General features: G+C 24.3%; 1 protein-coding gene across 2 annotated transcripts; it reads left to right on the forward strand.

The window, feature by feature from the left end:
* The first annotated feature begins 1,026 nt into the window (after positions 1–1,026).
* Positions 1,027–18,406, forward strand: LOC145835657 (solute carrier family 60 member 1-like). 2 transcript variants are annotated; one of them, XM_082943339.1, is made up of 9 exons: positions 1,027–1,122; positions 3,028–3,170; positions 3,613–3,752; positions 7,940–8,146; positions 8,362–8,578; positions 11,398–11,609; positions 13,099–13,282; positions 15,812–16,000; positions 16,265–18,406. In XM_082943339.1, the coding sequence occupies exons 1-9, from the start codon at positions 1,069–1,071 to the stop codon at positions 16,320–16,322; spliced, it is 1,404 nt and encodes a 467-aa protein (XP_082799465.1). In that variant the 5' UTR covers positions 1,027–1,068; the 3' UTR covers positions 16,323–18,406. The 2 variants fall into 2 exon arrangements, with proteins under 2 accessions (XP_082799465.1, XP_082799466.1); XM_082943340.1 differs by having other exon boundaries at positions 16,268–18,406.
* Positions 18,407–25,872: the final 7,466 nt, after the last annotated feature.

Below are 25,872 nucleotides of genomic sequence, written 5' to 3' on the forward strand. Positions count from 1 at the left end.
TAAATTATCTTAAAGAATTTAAGTTTGAAAATAAGAATTTATTTTCACCGTTAGTTTTTTTCTGTTTTGCAGACAAAAATAACAGTTCTATCATACTATAAATAACACTTAGCTTGAAAAACTAGTCATAAGTCAATGATCGCTTTTTCAGTCCACTGTGTTGCTTCCGTAGACAGACTAACAAATGAATAAATTTACATATTGTGTGTTTAGACAAATAAAAATAACAAGTGATGCACTTATAAATGCTTAAAAGAATTTGGAACTGCTAGACGTTTATTAATATAAGAGCACTTGTACAGTATGCAAATATAATTTTATGATGCAATCCATTTGTTTTTGGTGAAACTTTAGTTTAAGCTTATCACTTGTTAGTATATATATATATATATATGTATAAAATATATTATAATAAACAAACTGAAGAGCTGTTCTGTCTAACAGAACAGTGAAACAATTGTAATTGTAAAACGTAGTGTTGTGCTAATATATATTTATATACATTTATTAAAATAAAGTTGAGTTAGTTTAAATTGTTGATAAAGTTTACTAAAATAAAACTTAGTAATATATGATTATATTCAATATTTATTTAAAGCAGGGTTTTCTAAAGTGAGCTATTGTTTAAAAGGTAAATGAGTAATTAAACAGTATATGGGTGATATTTAGTAAAAGGAGGTAAATTTTTTAAACGTTTACAAAAGAATTTTGAAAATAAGTCTGGGAAACCCTTGGTAAATTTTATTTATAATTTTTAGTTTTTTAAACCCAGTAAACTGTGATAGTAATGTTTACAAGTTTAATAGTTTTACTTTTTACCAATCAAAAAACTATAAACATCTTTTATTTTATATATTTTTTTTTGTTGGTTTAAAAAAAATACTTAAAAATAAGTAAATTTAGAATAATATATATTTCTTTTAATTAAAAAAATTATACTATTATGCTAAATATTTCGTAACAATGATACATTTTAGAAAATAAAAAGTAAACTAATTTAGTTTTTAAAAAATTTACAACAGGTTTAAGTATATAAGTTTGTATTTAAAAAAGAAAAAAAAACGTAAAATGAATCTCATTTATTTCAAAACGGTTTCATTATGTGCTGCATTCTTCGTTTATGTTAGTTTAAAAAGTTGTTTTAATAACAAGTAATTTTAATTACTTTCGAATATTGCTTTTGTAAGCTAAATTATAAGCTAAACATAAAAAAATTTACATGTCAATAGTTTCTTATTTTTATCGACATCTAATAACCTTAAATTAAGAACGTAGGGGATTCTGCATTTTTAATTTATAAAAATTATCATTGTCTTAGATTTTAAAGTTTAAAGTAAACTATATATCATAAGTTACTTCAGAAAAACTTCTATTAACTTGTGAGATATAAACAATTTTTTTTAAATGCTGACACAAACATTTGTAATATAAATTTTTGATGTCAAATTTTCCCAGAACTTCAAAAAGTTCACTAAAATCTATCTCCTGTTTTATAGAAAAAAAACTTATGACCGCTTTATTTCAAGTGTTTAGGAACTTTTCCAAAAAGTACAAACAAATTGTCAATAGTAGAATTTTAGTAAAAGTTAAAAAAAATAAATTTATGACTGAAATATATTTTTGTTTCATTTCGCTTAAAAAAATTTAAGTAAGTTTATTTGCCCTACAATTTGTTTATTAATTTTTAAATGTTAGACTGAAAAAGTTGAAAAAATTTGTTATAAAACAGAAGGGGAAAATAGATTTTTAGTAAAATAGTCTATTTTTACTTTTCTAGTTTGCACCTTCCATTAAATTGAACCTATTGAACTCTTTTACCTTGATCACTTACATTTGAAATTTACTTTAAATTTCAAAAAAGTTTTTAAAAAACAAATGGTAATTTGATTTTTGATGTAAAAATAAGTCTCACTAAAAAAAAAAACTACCAATCCCTTATGCCTTAATTATTCAATCAGTTTAATAAAATAGAATTATTAAACTTAATGCTTGTAATACTTTTACTTTGTGAGTAAAAAATAAAAAAGCTGTAATTTAAATAAAAGTTTTGAAGATGTCTGGTTTCACTTGTCTGTACTTAGTATTGTATTCTAATTGTATTTATGCTATCTTAAAATCCCAATTAAAAGTAGAAAGTTATAACTTTGCAGATTAGAAAAAATTATGAAGTAAATTTTTGCTATATAGGTGCATAAGTTTTATTGATTTATATTATAGTTATTTTTAAGAAAAAAATTTGAACATAAATAACTCATTTAAAAAAGGTTTATTGATTAATTTCGTTTAACTCATCATCAGAATAAACTTGCTAAAAACTGATAATACTATAGGTCAAATTTAGTAATAAACAGTAATTTTGAAATACCTAGCTAAAAACTGTTACGTCATAAAGCAAAAAAGTATGTTTAAAATGTTTAAATTAGAGTTGGATTATACTTATGAATTTGAAGTTGTTTGTAAAACAAAACTATTAAAACGAAATTATTTAACTGGTATAAACTTTACCTGAATCTAAATTAAATAATAAGTACATTACAAAAATATGACAATAAACGACAACAATAATACTAAAAATACGCTATTTATAAAGTTTTAAATTGTATAAATCTCTTTGTTTGCAAATTTTCATTAGTTATTTTTATTAGTATTATATTATTATCGAAGTATTTACATTATATAGTTAAGTAAACTATTTTTCGTGTTAAACTGTAAAAATTTAATTAGTTTTAAACTTAAAATAGTGTACAATATAGTAACTTTTTAAAGTAAAATCCAATAATTCGTAAGCTTCAAGTGACATAGATAAAAAGTTATTTTTTAAGTTTGTGGTTTTATACCTGCAGGTTAAGGTGTAAAGAAAATATTACATTATAGTATGTATCTATAAAAAATATATATATGTGTAGTACAATCTACCAGAGCTCAAAATGCACAAAAAATATTAGTTTGCCAGTACCTGTGTACAAAGTCATGCTGAGTAATTAAATTATAATTATTAAGTTAAAAAGTGTTTAATAAATTTTCTAGGGACTGTCAATGTCTTGTTTGGGTCCAACCCTACCAACATTGGCTGAGAACTTGCAAACTCATGTTGATAATTTGTCTCATATAGTAACTGCCAGAGGAGGTGGTTACATGATTGGCTCTCTTATTGGTGGCTTTCTTTATGAGTTAGACTTTATACTAGTAGAACTATAATATACATTCAATATTTTGTTGGTATTTGTTTGAGTATTTTAGTGTAACTGTTGTCAGTAAGATTTATTAAGTTTATTTTAATGTTATATAACTTATATGATTATTAAAATAAAACTTTTCTATGTGTAGTAAAATATAAATATTATTTATTAATTGTATAGTAAAACGTTTTTGTAGAAAAAATTATAGCTATATAAAAAAAGAAAAAAGTAGTTTTTATAAACTTATAAATTTTATATAAAACTTTTTGATACTTAAATATTAAGAATTGATCTAGCATTACATTTTACATGTGAAAAATTCTACATTTTAATTGTTTAGATTACAAGTTTCTATATAAAAAATAACCTATTGTACTTACTTAGTATAGGTTTAAAATAAAGATTACAACTAAATTACTAAATCTTCTTATAGGAAGATGAACAAGTCTTTACTGCTTATGATAGCTCTTTTGATGACGTCAACTACTAATTTCCTTATACCTTTTATAAATGCAATTCTTTTGCCTTTTGTCTTCTTTTGGCAAGGAATTTCGATGAGTATAATTGAAACCGGTTTGTATAAAGTGTTTTAACTATATGTTGTAAAGTTATAGAAATATAAGAGAAATTCATGTACTACTTTAGTTGTAGTAATTAAAGTATTTTAATTTGTCTAAGTTTGTTGCTGAATATTGCAAAGAAGTTGATATACTTATTCAAGCTTTAAAAATAGCTTTATACATATGTTCGTGAAGACTGGAAACATTAATTAAAACAAAAACGTTTTCTATTGTACAATTATAGTTTATTACTATTTAAAAAGTTGTACTTTCATTAAAAATAGCATCTTTCGTTGCCAAGTATATTAAAAAAAAGAAGAAAGTTAAGAATAAATATTTTCTTGGTTTTTGTTTCACTATAAAGTTTTATTAGCATGAAGGTTTAAGCATACTTCTTCAATCATCAGACCACAAACTTTCAGTACGCTGTGAGACGGGTTTTGTTAATATCTTGATGATCAATGGGGTGATCAAACCTGTATGTTTACTTGAGCTTCTGTCACGACATACAAAGATAAAAACGAAACCTGAGTTTCAGTCTACCGAGATTTTGTAGTCTAGTAATTTAGTGGAATGATCAAACATGTATGTTAATTTGAGCTTGTGTCACGACATACGATAATCCAAGTTTAGGCTCTGTTGGCTTTCGCCGATGTTTTCTTTGATTAATCCTTTTTAGGTACATGCTTTTTTCTAAACATGATTTTTTAATGATTTTTTTACAAATTATTAATGATTGTGCATAAAAGAGACTGTGTTTTGTCATTAGACAAAAGTCTTAACAATTTATATTACAAAAACTTAATCATAGTTAACGAAGGCTAGCTAAAAGTTTAATTTAGATTAAAAACTTACATAACAATTCGAAATGCAAGATAAAACGTTAAACTTGATAAACGATTAAAGTTTGACCCGATAGTTTTTTCAACTATTATTTTATTTTTAAAATAATGCTTTATAATTAACGTTTATGTTTTGAAAGAAACACAACACCTCAAAAAAGTTTTTATTAAATACCAATAGTAAACAAACAAATAGTATATCAGTTTACTCAAAGACGTTTCGACGGTGTACTGGTTATTTCAAAGATTAAGAATGCTTTAATGAATAAATGTGCAATAGTAAACTTGATCATATAAATGGTTTAAAACATATAAAAGATTAACATGTTACTATTTGTAAGAATAAACATTTGAATTTACAAATAGACTCTAGTTTTATCTGCTTTTGTACTATTGATGTCTAAAAGTATTCCCTTCCAAGTAATGTTTATTAAATAACAAAAATTATATAGTATAAAAAAAGTTGTAATTATATCTGTTTACTTTACATGGTTAGCTTTATGGCAGTCCATCATAATTTTAGCATACTAATTACACTGTTTTTAGCAATAAGGTTTCCAAATTCAGATTTTTAAACTCAGTATAAGTTAATGTTAGTTTATGCTTGTTATTATTTTTAATTTGAATATTATTTTTAAAACTTTATATGCTTATTTTTCAAGTAATTTAATCTTAAATCTACTGTTTCGTTTTTAAAGTAGAGTTTAGAGCAATTCACCTTACAATCACTTAAAAACTGTCACGTAGAACTAGCTATCTGTAAAAACTATGTTATATATTAAAATAAGGTTTATGTAAATCTAAAATACAGTTACTTTAAAGTTTAGTTTTCATCGTTTTTAATATTTATATACAAATCATTTTCAGTAATAACTTTAAAATACAGCTTAAAATCATTTTAATAAACATTAGTACTAAAAATACCAAATATAGAATTTATAAATTAATAAGATTAATATTAAATGGTTACTTAAGAAATCTAAATTCAATATTTGTCAAATTTGTGTTGGGATATTAAGGTAGTCTAAACAACTAAGCCACACAAACTTTTGAGGTATGCGGTAACATATTTTAATATTTTATTGCGGGCGTATTTTATTAAAACGAAAAAACGTATGTCAGTTAAAATAATAAATAAAATGAAAGTTATAAACAAGTTGACTTTTTATGATCGAATTATTTCCATTTAAAATAAATCAATATTTCTATTACCCTACTTTTTACTGATCATTTTATTTAGTTTATTTAATCGATATCAAGCTTTAACTTTTTGGAAATTAAAGTTAAAGTTTTAAATCATCAGTCATTATTTGGAACGTTTATAGACCTAAATTTTATGATTACTTAATTTAAAAATTATTACCTTTCTTGGGAATTTGACATCATGGTTACAAATAATTTACATGTAAAGTTTGGGTATTTAAAAACTTAAGTATCCCTCCCAAGCAAGCACGTAGCTTGGTACGTTTCTGCAAGTCTACAGAAACGTATACTTAAAAAACTTTGCTTTTGTTTCAATTCTTCAGTTTATAAAGGCTAGCTTTTTATACCTAGTTTTGCACTCCTGAGAGATAACTTTGACATATATGTACTCTTTAGCACTTTTAGTGACGTAAAAATTTAACAAATTAAATACATCTAAATTGTATACATATTGCTCATTTAGGTTTTATTTATCAAAAAGCTATGCATTGCAAAATTGATTCTAATGAAATATGTGGATTTTTCTTCAATAATCAAAACCATACAATTTTATGTTACAAAAATTTGCTTAGTTTAATATTGTTTCTATTAACTACGTTAAATGTTCAATTTTGAAAATTTCCACAAAAATTCCGAAAATTGTACAGTTAACAATATAACCGTTTTTGAGTTAAATTGTCATTTTCTTATACTTATTTTCAATGAAAGTCATATGAGTTTACGCAAATAGCAACACATAAATTGCCTTGTATACAGTTATCACTCATATTTCAACATTCCATTCATTTTAGAAGTATTAATACAACTGCATACTTTCATATTAAAATCAATAACTTTAGAGGTAGTTTAAATTGCTCTGTTTCCTCTAAGACGTTATCAGGCGTCATTTCAGATGTTTTAATTTTTTTTGCAGACTTTTAACCTTTTTGAGCTAGCTACGTACCTGCTCCCAAGTAATTTTTATTAAACTACAAATATTGTGATTAATATAGTATAAAATAAATTACAATAAAAATAATGATAAATTAAAGGAAAATATAATAAATTTGAATATTTTACACCATTGTTTTAAGAAAACAAAATTATTTATAAACAGGAAGTATTATAGGAAGGTTTTTTAATGTATTTATACAATACAATAGATTATTCATTTTGTTTTATATTTTATTGCACCAAGCTTTTCAAAACTATACGAGTTTCATTCTCAAGTGATAAATTTTAAATGAAATTTGAAAAAATTTTTGGTAAGTGAACGGCTTAAAAAATAACTTTAAATAATGACGTATTAATTAATTCAAATAAATACAAAATTTAGAGATTTAGCAAGTAAAACTAAAGTAAAGGTATGTTTATTAATAGATTGTTAATAATTTTGTTTTTTATTTGCTGCTACTTGCGAATTTAAATTAGGTCGCTCTTCCTCAATCAATATTGATTCCAGGCTGTAGAGTTCGCTTTGTTTACATCGTTTCAAAACTTTAAAGTTTTGAACTATGTCAGAGTTTTGACAGGGTGTGCATTTAAAAAGATGTTCAAATATTGCGCTGTTTTTATCTGTTCCGCAGTGATCTGTAATTCGTCGGAATATTTGCCGTGATGTTTCTCCAATGTAAGAGATGCTCTGAAATGCAGAGTAGCATTAAATGGAAAAACAAAATTATTAACAATCTATTAATAAACATACCTTTACTTTAATTTTTCTTGCTAAATTTCTAAATTTTGTATTTATTTGAATTTATTCATACGTCATAATTTAAAGTTATTTTTTAAGCTGTTCACTTACCAAAAATTTTTCAAATTTCATTTAGAATTTGTTACTTGAGAATGAAACTCGTATAGTTTTGAAAAGCTTTATGTAATAAAATATAAAACAAAATGAATAATCTATTGATATTAAGTTGCAAATGGTATGCAAAAACTATTTATATTAGCAACAATGTTTAAACTGGTATCGAAAATCAATAGCTTTTTATGCAATACATTAAAGTGTTTTAAAGAATAACAACGTAACTATGTAATTAATTTAAAAAAAATGTCCAAATTTTTTTTAATAAACTAAAATTTATAAACTGCCCAGTTAAAAACACTTGAAAATTTCCAGCATAAATAGCATTAAAAACTACTAAAAAATGTTTACTTATACACAAAAAACAAGGCGGGAACGTGTACATGCTGGAGCTGTGGAAGGAAAAGTCGCCTCCGTACATGCAGCTGGTTCACTTCATGTTCGGCTTCGGTGCTTGCATCTCCCCCTTGATAGCCGAACCCTTCATCAAGTCTCACCCAACCTCCGTGTCAAGCGCACTCCAGTCTTCACACAACCAGTCCACTGAGGCCTTGTTCGATGCAATAAATTCTACAAGTTGGTTTTTAAAGTTGTTTTTTCAATTTGTACAAAATTTTTCTTAATTTTTTATTACATTGATTTAGGTTTGATGCTTTAGAGAATGCGTTTTTAGAAAATTTTGTATGTAATTTATATTAACAGTTTTAAAATATATTGGTTATGTAAGTAGAGGGAATATTGCGTTATCTTAATTTTTAAATCAAAGTAACTTAATTTTTTACTCCAAATAGCTACAAGTCAAGTAATTTTCGAGGAAGTTTCGAGCTTTCCGGATGTAGCTTTTGCCTACTTTATTGTTGCTGCTTCTAACTTATTCGTGTCATTAGTATTCGCATGCATACTTGTTGCTTCTTTCTACCAAAACAAGGCCGATGCTATAATAAAAGATAACAAAGAAAACGACGGAGAAGAAGAGACAAACAAGTCCAAGAAAAAAACAACTTTCAGGTTTTTTTAGAGTGTAAAGTATAAGTTAGAAAAAGTTTCTGAACTTAAAAGTGTTGAAAATATTGTGTATATTATAAAAAAAATAAAACTGTGTCAGTTATGTATACCATATTTATATTTTTGAACAGTTAAATATATTTTCTTTATTTATACATATTAACATTTAAAGTTAATCGCAATTAACAAACATTACTAATCATATTTTTTTCAAGTATAACACGTAGTTTAAATTAAAAAAGGCAATGTACAAATTAAAAAAAACTACACAAAAGTGATAAGCTTAAAATCAGTTTCCAAATGTTTTAGAATTACAAAGTCTTAAATAAGCTTTATCACTGAATCATATAATCAAAAAATAATTTTGTTTAATGAGCAAGTTATTTAAATTAGATTAACTATTTTAAAATATTATTATCTGTAGTTTATTAATTGTGACTAACTTTTCTAGCGTGTGAGAAAATTCATACAAAGTGAGGTTAATTTTCAGGTTAAAAAAATTTATGTTTTGCAAAAAGCTATTTTTATAAAATAGTAATGTAAGAAAATTTCTTTAAGCACACTTAAAAAAAGAAGTATTTTTGAACATCAAAATAACATAATAAATATATTTCAACACTATTTTATCATTTTAATTTATTTATGTAGATCAAATATAGTTCGCAAAAACTAATTCATATCAAACACAAGGTTGCTGTCCACAATAGGTAGAAATTTTACAATTTGTTTCAAACTACATAAATGAAAAGTTAAGAATCGCACAAAGAGCAATACTACTGTTAAAGTTTTAATAAAAATTATTTAAGTTTAAATTTTTTTCGATACGAATGCTCAACTGTTAGACATGAAAAAATTGCAATTTATATTTATTAGTTCATACTGCTGAACTAAACTTTTATAGTTTTTTAATTATCAAGTTTAATGAGAATTTATTAAAGAAAGTTAAAAACTTAAATACAAACAGGTTACATTAATCTGAAAAACGTTTTTTATTTTTATAAAGTTATAATTTAAAAATTAAGTGTGGATGCTTACAATTTTGGATACCTATAAAAATAAAATCATATTAGACTGACATACTAACAACTCTTTAACTTCACATAATAAACATACTCTATAACAAAGAAATACAATTAATGTTATTAATTTTCATTATAACACAGTATGTAAATTTAAGTTTTGATACACTTACAATATACAATAATGAACTAAAAAAACAACACTAGTATAAATAGTTTGGTTAATTTGAGGCGTACAAAACTAATTATCGAAAATAAGTTTAAAAAAAGTTAAATAACAAAATAGATGTTGAAATTGGTATTTAGAATTTTAAAGATATATGAGAGTTTAATTAAAAATAAAAAAAACACCAAAAGTATAAATAATTTGATAATTTAGAGGTGTGCCAAAACAATTAGTTACAGCAAATTAAAAAAATATTACATATTAAGGTGTGTATTGTAAAAATAAACAATTTATTTTTTAAGGATGTATTAGAGTTTAGTTTAAAATAAGAAATAACGTAAGTATAAATTACTTTCTAAATTGAAGGTGCACCAAACCAATTATTAAAAGCAATAGAAGAAACATGTTAAAATGTATATTGAAAATATAAGCATCTAAATTTTAAGGGTATATTGAAGCTCAATTATAAAAGAAAAAAAACTGAATAGTTTTATAAGTTAAAGGTGTACCAAATCAATTCGTGAAAGAAAATTAATAAAAAAAATGTTCTAAATACATAAGAATTTAAATTTTCAAAGATGTATTAGAGTTTAATTGAAAATAAAAAAATTACATAAGTATGAATAAATTTATGAATTAGATAGTGGTGTACCAAATGAATTATTGAAAGCAAATTTAAAAGAATTACATATTCAAATGTGTGTTGAAAAATAAACAATTAAATTTTCAAGGATGTATAAGAGTTTTTTTGAAAACAAAAGTAACAAAAGTAAAATTAATTTTATATAATAGAGAAAATTTAATAGTATCTATCATTTAATTGTAATTTAACCAAATCAATTATTGAAAGAAAACTAAAAAAAGTTAAACATAAAAAAGTCTATTAAAAAAACAAGCATTCAAAGTTTCAAGGTGTATAAGAGTTTGATTGAAAAATCAAAAATAGATGTGAGATTTAGATTTATGTTTTGCTGTTAGGCTGTAGTTATAAAAAAAATCAACAACTATCTACTTTAATATCTAAATAAAAAAAAGCTTTAGCCTTTGATTTATTTCAAATATTATAAATTAATGCTGAAGAAATTTGAGGTTGACAAAAGTTTACTTAAAAGGAATATAACCTTAACTTGAAAACTAACTATAATTAGTTATAGTTCAATGATCCAATTTACTTTTTCTTTGTTTAAATAGAATAAAAAATAAAAGACCAGAAATAAAAACACATATTTAAACTTTTGATGATAGGAGAAAGATTTAATTTTTTTTAACAAGTTTCTAGTTCATACTTTTTTGTTTATGAGAAATACTTAAGATAGTCATTAATATTTTTGTAAATACTTGTTTAAATCATCAGAAATACAGTTTAAATAGATTAGGCAGTGTTTAAATTTATGTTACCTTTTATACGATCTTTCTCAAAAACTTAGTCTTTTATTATTGCATTTTACTTCAATTATTCACTTTGTGTTTGAAAAATTTTACGGAATCAAGACAATAAAAAAAGCATGTCGAACTTCTCATTCGTTAGTGTAACATAATGCAGTTTAAAATACTTCAACGCAGTTTTTTACAATATCTTAAAACAACATTGCAAAAGTAAACTTTTTGCTCTGCTCTACAGCAATTAATTCCACCAGGTTGCTGATTCTCACCTTCCTCTTCCTCCTGTTCGTCATGTACGTGGGCATGATGGTGGGTTTCAGCTCGTACCTGTACACCTTCGTCACCACGTCGCCCACCCACCCCATGGACAAGTACCAGGGCACCTTGTTGAACACCGTTTTCTGGGCAGCGCTGGCGGCCGGCAGGCTCTTGTCGGTACCGACAGCAATGTACCTCAGTCTTGCAAGTTTGTTTGTTATGTTGTTGTGCTAACATAAGTTGAATCTCAGTTACAACATTTTGTTTTCAAGTAATTTATATTTATAAAAGTATAAATTATATAAAAATGACAAGTATTCAAACTTGTAGTTTTTGTATAAAAGTAGTAAGAGCACTCTAACTAGAGTTTTTGTAGTATCGTTATTATTTGTATGTTAATTAATTCAGAAAACAATTATAGCAATGTTTATTTATAATTGCTGTTTTATGTATAAAATAAAGTATATAAACAACAGTTAATTATATTTAACTCCTAGTGTATTGTTTTATGTAAATAAACATAGTTGAAGTTATATTTTAAAAACTTTACTTACATAATATGTTCAGCAGTTTTGCGATACAGTGAAGAATTTTAAAACTTGTTTATTAAGCGCTGAACTGTTGTCTAGCCAGACTTTTGTGTTTCATATAGACACTAACCTTCTTTATGTCTATTTAATTAGTGACCTACTGGATCTTGATTAAAAAAAAATACCAGGACTAAGTTAATTGGAAAAAGTATTTGGTCAAGTTTTTTACTGTAGAAACAAAATGTCGATAACTTAGATAAGTAATCACACCAAAATTTAAACAAAAACCTTCTAATCAAAAACATACAATATTAGATATTAAAAAAAAGTAATGGAGCTATTGCGTAAAATTTTACAAACATTTATAGATATTTTCTTGTTTCTTAGAAGGTAAATACATGTTAAACAAAAGTTAAAGGTAAATTTTCAACTTGTACTTTTTTGCATATGTTTTCCTTAACTAGTTGATAAGCATTTTGTTCGGTATCAATTTTGCTTCCTTCTTTTTTCATACTAAAACTAATTCTTTTTAGTTTTCTTTAATTTTTAAAGTTTTATTTGAAATGTTTTAAAACATTCAACTATTGTTCACTTTATTTTATCTTCAATAATGAATTGATTTAATTAAAAAATATTTGATTATCTAATTTCATTTAATTGTTTGTCAGAACCGAGTAATAGTTATATAAAAGTAACAAAATGAATTAAGAGTGTAGTTCACCATCATTATCAGCATTTAAAGTTTGATTTCAGCACTTTATAATACTAAAGTTTTTGGTATATGTCAAAAAAGTACTATGTTAACATAGACCAAAACAAAAAAGGGATATTTATTCTAAATAATTTATAAAAAATGTGAATAATAATATAAGTTTGTTTTTAAATATTAATGCTACAAAACCTGTTGTTCTATTAAATTTTTTAATTGAACTAATATTTTAAAAAACTTTGCTTATCTTATTAACCCAACATAAGTAATTGACTAATATTATACTTACTACTTTTTTATGCGTTTCGTAGTTTTTTGTGAATTTAAAAACAATTATCATTTAACTACAACTTTAAATTAATCTAACTCTTAACCTGTTGTCCTCAATACAAAAGTTCTATTACTTACAAGAAGTTAAGTTATTGGTTTACGCATGTTTATTTTGAACATACATGCAGAAATGATGGCATTGAGCTTGTTGTTAGCGACGACTTCATCAATAAGTTTGTTATTCTACCCGATGTTTGCAGAGCAGCACCAGTGCCTCATCTGGATAATTGTCTCTGTGTACGGGTTGGGTATCGCCAGCATTTTTCCCACCGGCATTTCGTGGGGTGCCCAATACATCAAAGTGAATGGAAGGTAAGGAAATAGCAAGTTGAGAGTTTAAGAAATATGTAATGATTGTGGTATGTAGTTTTCAATAGTTTCATTAGTAGTAAGTATTATTTTCGTTAAAAAAAGCTTTCTGTGAAAAAGAACGTATAAGAAACAACATACATTGTTTAGTTTATTTTATATCAAAACTTTTTGCTTAACTTTATCTTTTAAATTGATGTTTCTTTATTAAACTAAAATAATATTTAAAATAATGTTTTAACTTAATCATCTACTACAAAAAAGATCAAAAGTACAATTGTTTCAGTATAATCACATGAATGTTGTTGTGTGTATGATTTAAAGTTGCTTATAGTTTGTAAAAAAGTTATTTATGAAACAAACACGTTGCATTAATTAAATGCATTATGCTTACTAGTCAACTTTAGATTGAAGTTGTCTAGATAAGTGTTTTTGTTATTTTTCGTTATATGCAATAGTCAAATCACATGGTTATCAATTTGTGTATGATTCAAAAGTGCTGATAATTTGTAATAAAGGTATTGTATAACAAATACATTGCTTCAACTAAATGCATAAAGCTTACTAATCAACATTTAAATACAGTTGTCTTAGATAAGTGTTTTTGTTACTATTTTAAGTTTATATTTCAAAAAAAAAAAAAAAAATTGAATAAGTGTGACAAAATAATGGTATGTTTTTAATTGAACGACAATAATTTAAATGAAAAAAAAGATAGTTTTAAATTAAAAGTCAATAAGTTTATAATTTATTTTTTAAATTTAAAAAAAAATGTATATCAAGTTAAGTTCGCCTTATTAATTGATTTATCTTCTCAAGCTTGAACTAAACTAAAAAGAAATCTTCATCGAAAAAACATCTTTAAGTATAAACTTATTAAATTAGAGAGTCAATTAAATTAAGTTTGTTGGTAATTAAACTAACCGTCAACAAGGTTTTAACATTAATTTACATATGCTTACATAATATTAAGTATGTATGTAAATGAATTATAACCACATTAAAAAGTATTAAACTGTTCATAACAGTTACATAACGTACAGAGCAAGTTTTGAAAAGTACTTGGCACTTGTTCAGTAAAATCAATAATAATATTTTAGAAATAGTTAAAATATATTCAAAACTAAGTTTAAATGGAAGAGATATATACTTTCTTCTACTGTATAATCGTTTTATAAATAACTTTAATAAAGATTATGATATACTTATGTTTTATATTTAATATTTTATAAGAATAAAATAGTATTAAGTTTACAATATGTTTTTAATAGAATTTTTTTTTTTTAACTAGAAAAAGTATCGACTTATAAATTTGTTGCGTTACTTTAAACTGCACGGGATAATATTATTTAAATAATACTTAATACTACTTATAATAATTTATTTAAACTTCAAAGTTTTTAAAATGTGAGTAAGGAAGTCTTAGAAATTTAAAGCTATTAATACAAAATTTAAAGACTATGGATATATAGCTTTATTAAGAAACACTAGTTTCAAGTAACAAAACATATTTTTTTGTTTTTCATTATGAACAAACCTATGTTTTATGTTGAAAAAACTAGTATTAAAAAAAAAAGTTCAGTAAAAAAAATGGTGTATTGCGAATCATAATCCCCATCGAGTAACTCTCAAGAGCACTTGCATGACTTTGTATTAGACGATGACATTTCACAAGAGCACACTCAACTTTCGTATCTCAGTGTAGGTATATACCCGTGATCGAAATCACACCCGTACAGAAGCGTCGTGACTTTGCTTGAAAGCTCAGCATTTCTGCCAAATTTGTCCGAGGATTTTCCCACGAGTGAAAGTCCTTCGAGGAGGACCACTCGTACAGCATGTAATTCACATTACGTTAAGTATCGTTGCGAAGCTCGTATATATACGCGTCAGTTGATTGCGCAGCTACCTTTTGTGATTAATAGTATAGTGACGTCATCAAATAAGCGTGTGAGCTAAAAGAAAAAATATAGAGTTTGTATTGGATGATGTAAAATTATTTAAAATTTTTCAAGTTTTTATTAAAATCAATTTAAACGAAATAAAGCTCAATAAACTTATTATATAATTTACGAAGCTAATTTAGGTACGCTAAAATACTTAGTTTTAAATTTTTTTTTTCTATTTTTTCACGCACAAAAAAATCAGAAAAATTATTACAAAGTTGGAAATTTATGTTTGTACAATGTAGAAAATGTTTTCAGCGTTTTAATTTATCTACTGTTTAATAAACTATTTTATTTTATTTAAGTAGGACTAAAGTTTCTGCTGACTTTCAATTGATCATATTGAATTACAATTTTTAAATATTATTTTATTATACCTCTAAACTCACTCAAACTTTCTAATTCATACAACAAGTTGACGTATAGACTTTACAAGAATGGTTTTCAAATTATTTAAGATATGTGCACATTAAATTACTTTGAAAATTTTTTGTTCACTTTAATTATTTAAGTATATACTTAAAAAAATTTCAAAAATATTCCTGCCACAATCTCAATAGATTTTACTCCAACAAAATTCCTGCAGGGCAGCATCAATACTTATTGTTGGTGGAAGCGTGGGTGAGATGCTGATACCCCTGCTGATCGGTTTCTACATCGGGGAAACCCCAATGAGCCTGATATACATCAACGTGGCATGCGCGGTCTCCATGGTGCTAATTTTCACATTACTCGTCTGCATTGCAATGAAGATGGGAAAGAAAATCGACAAAAAGTTGGTTAATTTAAATGATGTAAAAAAAAAGAACAAGTTTTTTCGTTAAGTTTACTACACTAGTTTAATTACTATTATTTTCGTTATGTAAATTCAGCTTAACAGCAACGATTTTTGGTAATTGATATTTATTTACTTTAGTTGCATCAGATTCTGAAGTATATTCAACATATAAAACTAAAAGTTTTCAATTTGTTTTTGTTTATTTTAAACATTTTGTGTACCTTAAACAAAAAATAAAATATTAAACCTGAAATATAAAAGTAGATCTAAAGACGAGAAAGAAGTTGAACTGCTAAATATGAAACCAGAAGATTTTTAAAAGACAAAAAACTTTTTTATTTTATTTGAAGTATACATAAAAAAATTGGAAATTCGGTCAAGTTTTTGTGAGAATTACATTGTGTTTTGGTGCGAGTATTTCGTATTACAAATCTTGCTGGAACTAGCTTACAAAGCAAAAAAAAAACTAATAAATTTTTTTTTGTGGTTCAGACTTTAGTTAGTTTGAAAACAAATTTTTAGCTGTTTCTATAAACCTCTAGATCAGTGGTCTTCAAGCTAATCATAATCTGTGCATTCTAAATCAAAAAATAAAATTATGTGCTCTCAATGTGCTCTTCATTACGAACCCCAGAATATCTAAAATAAGTTCCAAAACTTCTCTTTAAATCGAGTGTAACTTTCAAAAATTTTCTCGTAAAATTTACTTTAAGTTTCAAAATTAGTCTTAAATAGACATGATAACATTTTTTGATACCCTTCACGAACTCCAAATTTTCTAGTGTAAATCAAAAATTATGGATTATTTTCAAAATAGGATCAATACACTCAAAAATAAATTTCGTGTGCACACTTTAAGACCACTGCTCTATGTTACAAAGGTTAATTTTTTGAAGATTGTTATGAAATGCCAAATAATTTTTTGATTTGTTTACTATTACTATTATTATATGTTTACTATTATTTTATATGTACTCAAATCAATAATAGAACTTGCTTTTACTACTTAATTTAGTTATTAAAGCTAACCATGCTTAACTTTAAAAAAAAGCTTCATTTTTATTTAAAGTGATGTTCAAGACTTTTTCATAAATATATGTTTAAACTGTTTTTTAAATTATTTATTTTTTTGAGAATGTCAAGGTATAAAGTTTACAAAAAAATAATTGTTCTCAATTTTTCTAGTTTTGCTTATTGCTTTCAGTGTTTAAAAACTTTTTTTTATGTTACAACGAATAATTCTTCATGTTACTAAAGTATAAGTCATAGTGCTACCCTTGTCCAGCATAGCTCAGGCTACATAGCTTTTTAGGAACTCAAACTAATAAAAGCTCATTTAAAATCAAACTCATCTAAGTTGCCATATTTTTATGTGTAGATTTTATTAAATCAAAGAAAACAGTAGGCGAAAGTCTAACAGATCCTAATCTTGAACTTAAATATTCCGTGAGACAAGTTCAAGTAAACATAAAGTTTATCATACCACTTCCATCATCAGACCACAAACTTTAGATAGACTGAGCCTTGGTTTCGATCTACTGAAAGCTCGTGGTCTGATGGTTGAAGTGGTATGATCAGACCTTTAAATAGAATTTATTAGCATGTAAAATTTATAAAAAAATTACTATAAAAATCTGTTAAGTTTCATCATTAATCAACATACAAAATAGCAACAAGAGCTTCTGTTTGAAAAAAAATCTGTTTGCAAAAACGTTTAAAAAAACTGCCAGTATTGCGATCAAAATCTATTAAACAAATAGTTTAGGTTTTAGCATAAAAGGTCCAAAAATATATTTTTTTATTGTAAATTGATCAGGTTTTTTTGTTTTTAGAATTTTATCAAATTATTTGAAAGTTACCAAACAAAAAGTAAAGAATATTTATAGTATTTTTCAAAGTAATTGCTTTAATCTTATGTACTTTTATACTCATTTTTGGGCATACAATTTAAAACGACCTATAAATTTTGTTGGTCTTTTTAAACTGTGAAAAGTTATAAGATATGCAATTAACTATTTTATTTTTGAGTCTTTTTATATTTGCTGAGAGTAACTTTTCAAAATTATAAAATTAACAAACATGTTTTTAATTTATACAAAAGTTTTAGGTTTGTATTTTTAAAGTTTTACTGATTTGATTTGTACTTTTTATCATGCTTAACTTAATATTATACCTTTTTGATTGCTAAAAGCAAAGTGCATTTGTCGTGTAAAAATAAATTATGATTATAAATTTTGTAAAACTTTATGGCTTATGTTTTCTGTAAAAACATAAACGGTTTAAATTTACGATTTCAATAAACACAGGTGTAATTTCAACAAAATATTTATTATAAATTTTAGCTCAGTTTTAACAATCGTTAAAATGCTGAATTATATGTAGCAACTATGTACTACTTTTCAACCAATATGAATTTTTGACAATAAGTCAATAATTGTTTCAAGTAGTAAAACTATCATGTTAATATTTAATTGTGCTACTGTTGTGTTTTAATTTAAGTGGTTTTACAATAAAATGTAGATTCTAAAGATAATATACTCTATTTATATAACATATGTAAAATAGTAATTAATCTATAAAATAAATGAAACAGTTTTAATAATGTAACTTTTAGATAAAGTTTTGTTAAATATTATATAAGCTGTAAGGAGAACCCTTTGAATTATAAGCAAAACAAGTAATAACTTGTTTCTTAGGTATGTAGTTTTAGCAATTTGTCAATTTTTATGATGAAAAATCATATAAGCTAAGAGTAAGTTTTAAACATTAAATAAGAAATATTCAAATTGTTTAGGCATTTAAAAATAACTCATGCTTTTATTTAGCTTAAATTACATATATACGTTTTTTGTATAGAGTTTACACCCTTAATATTGACTAATGTAAGCATACTGTTATTATTCAAAACAAAAAAATCAAGTTCTTCTTTTAGAGTTTAATTTAAAACAGTTTTACTAAACCACTTATAGAGTTTTTTTTTGTTAAAAACAATAAAATTAAAATAGTTCATTTTTTAGTACATTTTATATAAGTAAAATTACTTAGAACTTTAACTAAACAATTATAGCTTTAAAATGAAATTTACATTCTATTACTTTTTATTCAATTAAAAAAATAATATTCAATAATTATTCAGTTTTAAAACAAATAAATTCTTATAGTGAAAAATATTGATAAACTTTATGTAAAAACTTAAATTAAACAAAACTTTAAAATAAAAAAAAAGTTTGATTACCAAAAATGCTATTTTTTAAGTAGTAGATTCTAGTTTTTTTTCATTTTATAGGTTGTATTTTAGAAAAAAAATTCCAAACCTAACAATAAATCTCTTTCCTTTTGTATATAATAATAAAAACAAAGTTTTATAAAAATTCTAGTATCTAACTCATAATAATCTTGAGGTCACCAAAAGTATCCTTGGAACCGATTAATGTTTTTTTAAATAAAACTTGTACGTAACTGACAGGAAATATTCTATTGTTTTAAAAAGTAGTTTTTGCACGTAAAAGATCAAAGTAAGATATATTAATGTGTTTTTTATTCTTATTAGCCTAGATAAAAATGTGTGTACTTAAAAAAGTATTTGATACTTTTTATTATATGCTGAATTAAGAAAAAACAAGCTTCATATTTGTTCTTATTGGTATAGTTAAAATGATGAATTTAAAATGTTATTTACTTTTAAAACACTTTTGTTTTTCTTACTCAGATGTATAAAAAACTGTTCTCGAAGTAAAACTTAATAACTTTTTTTTTTTATAAAGCAACGAAATTTTTTTTACAGTTTATTAGGTGATATACACCTGCAGATTATAGAAATACTTATCTATATCTCACCAATTGTAAATTATAGAAACGTGATTAAACTAGTTAAAAATATTTATTACTATTTTGACAAAAAAAATTGTCTACACTTCAAAACTGATAAACTAATAAGCAGTCAGTCTTAAACAAAACCTTCTAGTTAATTAAAAAAAAAGAAAATTTTAAGTTTTGAATTTACTTATGCTATGTATAATGTTTTACTAATTCAATATATGATTAAGAATAAACTAAAACTAATACATTATTGCCTTAATATATAACAGTTAGATAATTTAAACTCTTTAAAGACTTGTAGACAGTTTTAAATTGATAGAAGATATTAAATGAGCTATATAAAATAAGATTTAAAATCAAGAACGGTGTGTAGTTCAACGAAGTATATAAGCTTATTCTGCAGTAAGTCTAGAGCTAAATAGATGTGTAAAGTTTTAGAGGTAAGATAGTTAGAAAAATTTAACTTAAAAAGTTTTAGTATAAACCGGTAGTGCGTACTTAAGAAGTTTCGATAATTAAAAAATATCTTTGATAAAAAAGTAATCTTGTGTTAAAAAGTAAATTAAAAGTGTAACCAGTAGCAAAGAAGATTAGCAACCAGTAAAAGACGATGAAAACAAAGCATTATACAAAGACAAGCCAGTTAGTATTGATATTACTTGTCAAATAAAACAACTTATATGATTTTTTTTACACGTTTACTAACTCTTTTGTCACTCTATAATGAATTTTAAAAAAAAATCTAAATGGAAAAATTTAATGAAAAAATATGCAAACTGTTGGTGGTAAACTATGGAAGGCGATAATAAGATTTTAATAATTTCTACGCTATTAAAGTTAAGACTTGCAAACAACAGAAAGTGTCTGCAAGATCTAAACGACAACCTACTCTAACATGCACGTTTTTAAGGGAATCTAATTTTAGAGTAAATCCAAATTGTGTTGTTCTTTTTTTTATTAAATGACAAAACTTTATAAGTGTTTTTGTAATTATGTTTCGATTTTTCAGTATGTTGTTAATTTTGGTAAATAATAAAAGTTATAAAACCAAATTAACATTCGTTAGACACCAGTAAAGAGTAGCTTTATGTATCATGTGCGTTGTTTGTTTGAAGTTTTGACAGTGATTGATTTGCTTTGCCGTAATATTTTGAGATGTGTCGAGGTTTAATCGCATTTACAGCATGGAAAATACAAGTTCAAAAAAGTTCAACGTTAGTAATTATATGTCTTAAATTTAGTAGTTAAAAACGAGTGTTTATTTATACGACAACATTTACATATTTACTTCCATGTTAGAGTTTTTTTTAATTGACCATACTTTTGAAACATTAATACAAGATAAAAAATATAAACTTCAACAACTTTATTTTTATTTAAACTAAGAACTTTTAATTTTCTATTCTCAATTTTATCTTTCATTTCTTTTTAAATGTTGGTATGAGTTTAAAACAGTAAAGTATGATTTGTAAAATTTATATATTATTAAGTCTCTCCTGGTATTATACAATATAAGTTGTTTTATATGGTACTAAATTGACACAAGTAGAGACTTTTATTTGAGGTTTAACTCTTCATGGACAACCGTGACCCTAACTCTTAACACCTGACCTACAACTCTTATAAACGTTAGATTATATATTTCTTCTATAATAATAAAAAAACAGCTTAGTCCATAAAATTTAACCCTTAGATTATAAGTTTTAACTTATAGTATTCTAGTCTAAAATACTTAATAAAAGCTTATAAAAATTATAACTTATAACAATCCAGCTCGTTTTCTTCATTTTATTAAAAAATAAAAGGTTAAATTGAAATAAAAACTTTAAAATACTTTTATAGTAACTCCACTAAGTTAAAAAAAAAGTAGTTTATTGTTTGAATTTTGTTATTTTTTTATTTAATTTTTAGTTTATTACTTACTACTACACGCTCAACACAAGCTTTCTAAATACACTCTACTTAAATCAATTGGAAAAATATCGCTAATTTTTTTAAATACAGAATAATTGGTTTTTAATGAGTCTCTTTTTTTTAAACTCAATTATAAGCAATGTTTATACGCGTAATAAGAAAATTATAAAATTATATAAAATTAAGAAAAGTAATTTAATTCGTTCACTTTTATATATCTTAAAAGCTTATAAACATTTGAAATCTAAATTTATTAGAAGACTACAGCTTATAAGATTTTCACATAAAAAAATCATTCCTAATTAAAATTGTCATACTGAAAAATCTTAATGCACAATTTTTAATATAGCTTTTTTTTAAACAATTAAATTTTTAGTTTAAAAAAAGTTTTAATAAAAAAAATTAAATGGAAGGATTATTTTTGGCAAATTTCAGAAACGAAAGTTAATAAACTTTGTTTACAATTAAAACAATAAACAATAGTTGTTAAAAATAGGGAGTACCAAGTTTAATACAGAAACATTAGTTAAAAGATAAAAAGTGATAGTATAACTAGTTTTGGTTTTTATTTAAGCTTAATCAAGCTGTTAGTATAAATAAAAATTTTACAAAATTTAAAAAGAACTTTATATGTAAGCTTTTTAGACTAGTTTTTAGTGGATATATTTAAAAAATTAATGTTTTTTACCAATGTTTATGTTGAAAAGCTTAGAAAAGTAGTTTTTTAACATTTGTAACAATCATTTAAAATTTTCAAAAATTTCTATGACTTGAGAAATTTATTGACTACACGACTTAATGTTTTGTTAATACTTTTATAATTAAGAAAAAAGAAATTTTTGAAAAGAAAAAAAACTTTTTACTTGTCGTAAATGTGTCCCTCGTTGCTTGGGATTTTTGTTTTTAAGAAGTTAATATGTAGATTTAAATAAGTATTTAAATAAAAACAATAACAAAACAACAGAAAAGTATAGAAATAACACAAAAACCATTTTAACTAAATTTAATTCTAAGTTTTAAATTAACAACTAAATAAAAACTTTTTGAGAATTACTTTTTCACATAGTTTTAATGCATTTATACTTTAGTTTTAGTAATTGACTTTTGTACTATAGTAAGCTTTAAAATTTTTATCATCACTAAGCAGTTTTTTATCAACGTACAAAACTATCTATGGTAAAATTTAGTTGGTTTAATTTTTTATAAAATACAAACTTAAATTTGATAACTTTCATACCACATACTTAAAATATTAACTGGGACTGTTTTCAAACTCATTCTACACTTGATAGTTTTATTGTCAAAGTTGTCAGTTAGTGTAGTTGGAAAATACTATTTCCAAAAAAAAAGAATTGAAAATATTGTTTTTAAATATTATTGCGGTGTAGACTTAATCTTGTTTAAAATCAAGCGCTACAATTACTTTTACTACATTACGATTACAATCTAAAACGAAATAAGCTTACTACTTGAGTCTTGTTAATCGTAATGACCTCATTTAAATAATCGTGTCATTAAGCTATCAACTTGTTTTTTTCTAACTAATATTTTACAACATTCTATTACCTTAATAAAAAAATAAGAACAGTTTCACTTAAATATCACCTGTTTAACTTAAATAACAAATGTAAAACTCAGATCTTTAAATAAATTACGTATAGAGTAGACTAAATTTCAAATCTAAGCACAGCTTAAATATTTTATCAGTATCATATTTATAATTTTATCTACGTTTTATGTAGCATAAAAGAAAAGAAGTGGTATTTATGCACATTTATTAAACAAATTTTATTAAATCCAAAAATCATGTTTTTCTACAGGTACGAAAATATACTATGGCTATTATTTTTATAGTAGAAACGTTAAGAGAAAAAAGTATATATTTGCCTCGTAAGCTTAAAATGGTTTTATTTAAAAACCAAAATTTTTCGTTTACGCTTAGTTTTGGTAAGTTATTTTAAATAAAGTTACTATTTAAAAAGTAATGGTTTAATGTAGAATGCAAAGTTAAAACATGTAAAAAGTCAAAACGAAATGATCTAAATAGCAAAACATCTGTTTGCCAACTCGCAGACTTGACTTTGTTGACTAAAATAATTTCTATTCGGCTTTTAGAGCTGGTAAGAGGCTTGCGTATTGATTTTTAGCTGTCGCGTTTTCCTTACCAGAATCGTGTACGGTTGCAAAAGTTCGCAACCCAACAGCCTGTTTGCTGTGTCGTTTTGCAAGGCGAGGCGCGCAAAGCTCACATTGATAAAAACATGTTCAGTTTTGCAATTTTTAAGGGTCTAATTGAACGGCGAGGCACGGAGCGATGGTGCGACGCTATTCACGTAGCCTAATGCAAATAAGCGTTTACTATTCAGGATTATCACTAGTATGAGGGGTCAACACGATACGCATATGTCTTTGCATACTTGCGTTCATAAAAAGCTTGTTTTTGAAAAATCTATAGACAAGACATTTCACTCAAAACTTTTGTTTTGTAATTTTATAGCACGTAGAGATTAAAGTTGTTTTCTGAAATGTTTGTACTTTTTTTTTAGAATACTTGGGTCGATACAGAGTTCATCTTGAACAAGTTTTAAAACTGAACTAAACTTTACTTGGCTTATAAAATGCTACCTTTACATTTATTGGCTAAGTGAGTTATTTTATGTTTGAATTTATCCTACAAAAAACTGATAAATATTTTAGACAAACTCAAAAACTACTTTAAGCAGAACTATTAAAAATTACTTACATTAAGGAGTATAAAAATATTTTTTGTAGAGTACACTACATTTTTAGAGAAATAACTTTTTTTTCTGAGTTTATTTTACTTAAAAAACTGTGTAAAGTATTAAACAAATACATCAAAAAAATATTAAAATGATAAATTTTGAGTGACTTTAAGTTTTTTATTTTAATTTTAAGAAGATAAATGAACTAAAAACAATCCCTAAAAATTACTTAACAATATTTAGTCTTAAAAACTTAATCCCCAAATATTTTAAGATAGCCTTTTTTTTTTAGTTATACAAGCTTTCAAAATTTTAATTGCAATAGATGATAAAGTTTAATGCTCAGTAAAATTTATAAAAAAAAGTATTAATTAAACAAAATTTTATAATACAAAATTGTAAACAATAAATTTTGAGAAAAATAAACATGCACATTATATTTTGGTAGAGTACTATAATTTTTTCTTCAACATATTTAAAATTGTTGTAAAAGCATATTTACAAGCTACAAAAAATAGCTGAAATGAATAAAAAAACTAATTGAAAATTATGTGTTACAAAAATGAATTCATAAAATCGATTTGCTGTATGTTTTTTTAGTTTGTTTTAATGCTTAAGTGGTACTTTTGTCAAAAACCAAAAACTATCATTATTAGGGAAAAACATCTTAATAAAAAATGTTAAATGAGAAACTTTTATTGAAAACAAAAACAAAACTTAAGCTTTTACAAAACAAGTCAAATGTTTTAAGTATTAGTTAGTACTGATGTTTACTAATAAAAAATTTGAAATGAAAAAAAATCATTAGATAAAAACACATCAACTTCAAAAACACTTGATTTATTAAAGCTAACCAAGCTTTTCTACGTTAAATTCATAACACAGTTCGAAAGTTTTTTTATAAAAATTAAAGCAACATTTAAAAAACTCTTTCGAACTGTCTTATAAACTTAACATAGAGAAACGTCGTTAATTTGAATAAAGTACTTCTATTAATTGAAATTCTAGTAATTATAGTATGAAGTTCTAATTTTTAGTATTTTATAACTTTAAACGCAGCTTATTAAAAGAAACAAAATAAACAATTTTACTTTAGTTGAAGTAAGCATATTGTGTATTATTCATTAGATTAAAATTTATCAACTAGAAAGTGTTAACATATGAACATGAGGCATAGATGAAAGTTCTTTTAGAGCTTTTTCTTAGAAGTTTAACTTTTGGTTTATAAAAACATTAAATTAAGCTTTCTCAAAGCAACAAGAATAAAATATTTTTAGTTCAAGTTGTTGTTATAGCCATTTTCATATACATTTACATGCTTAAGTATATTTTGTTCGGTTATTAGCCACTTTTAGACAATAGAAATCCTTAAACTATACTGTACAAACACGAAATGTTTTTAATACTACTTGA

The sequence above is a fragment of the Thalia democratica genome, chromosome 5 (assembly GCF_965202585.1).
Source record: "Thalia democratica chromosome 5, ktThaDemo2.hap1.1, whole genome shotgun sequence".
Taxonomy (NCBI): Eukaryota; Metazoa; Chordata; class Thaliacea; order Salpida; family Salpidae; genus Thalia; species Thalia democratica.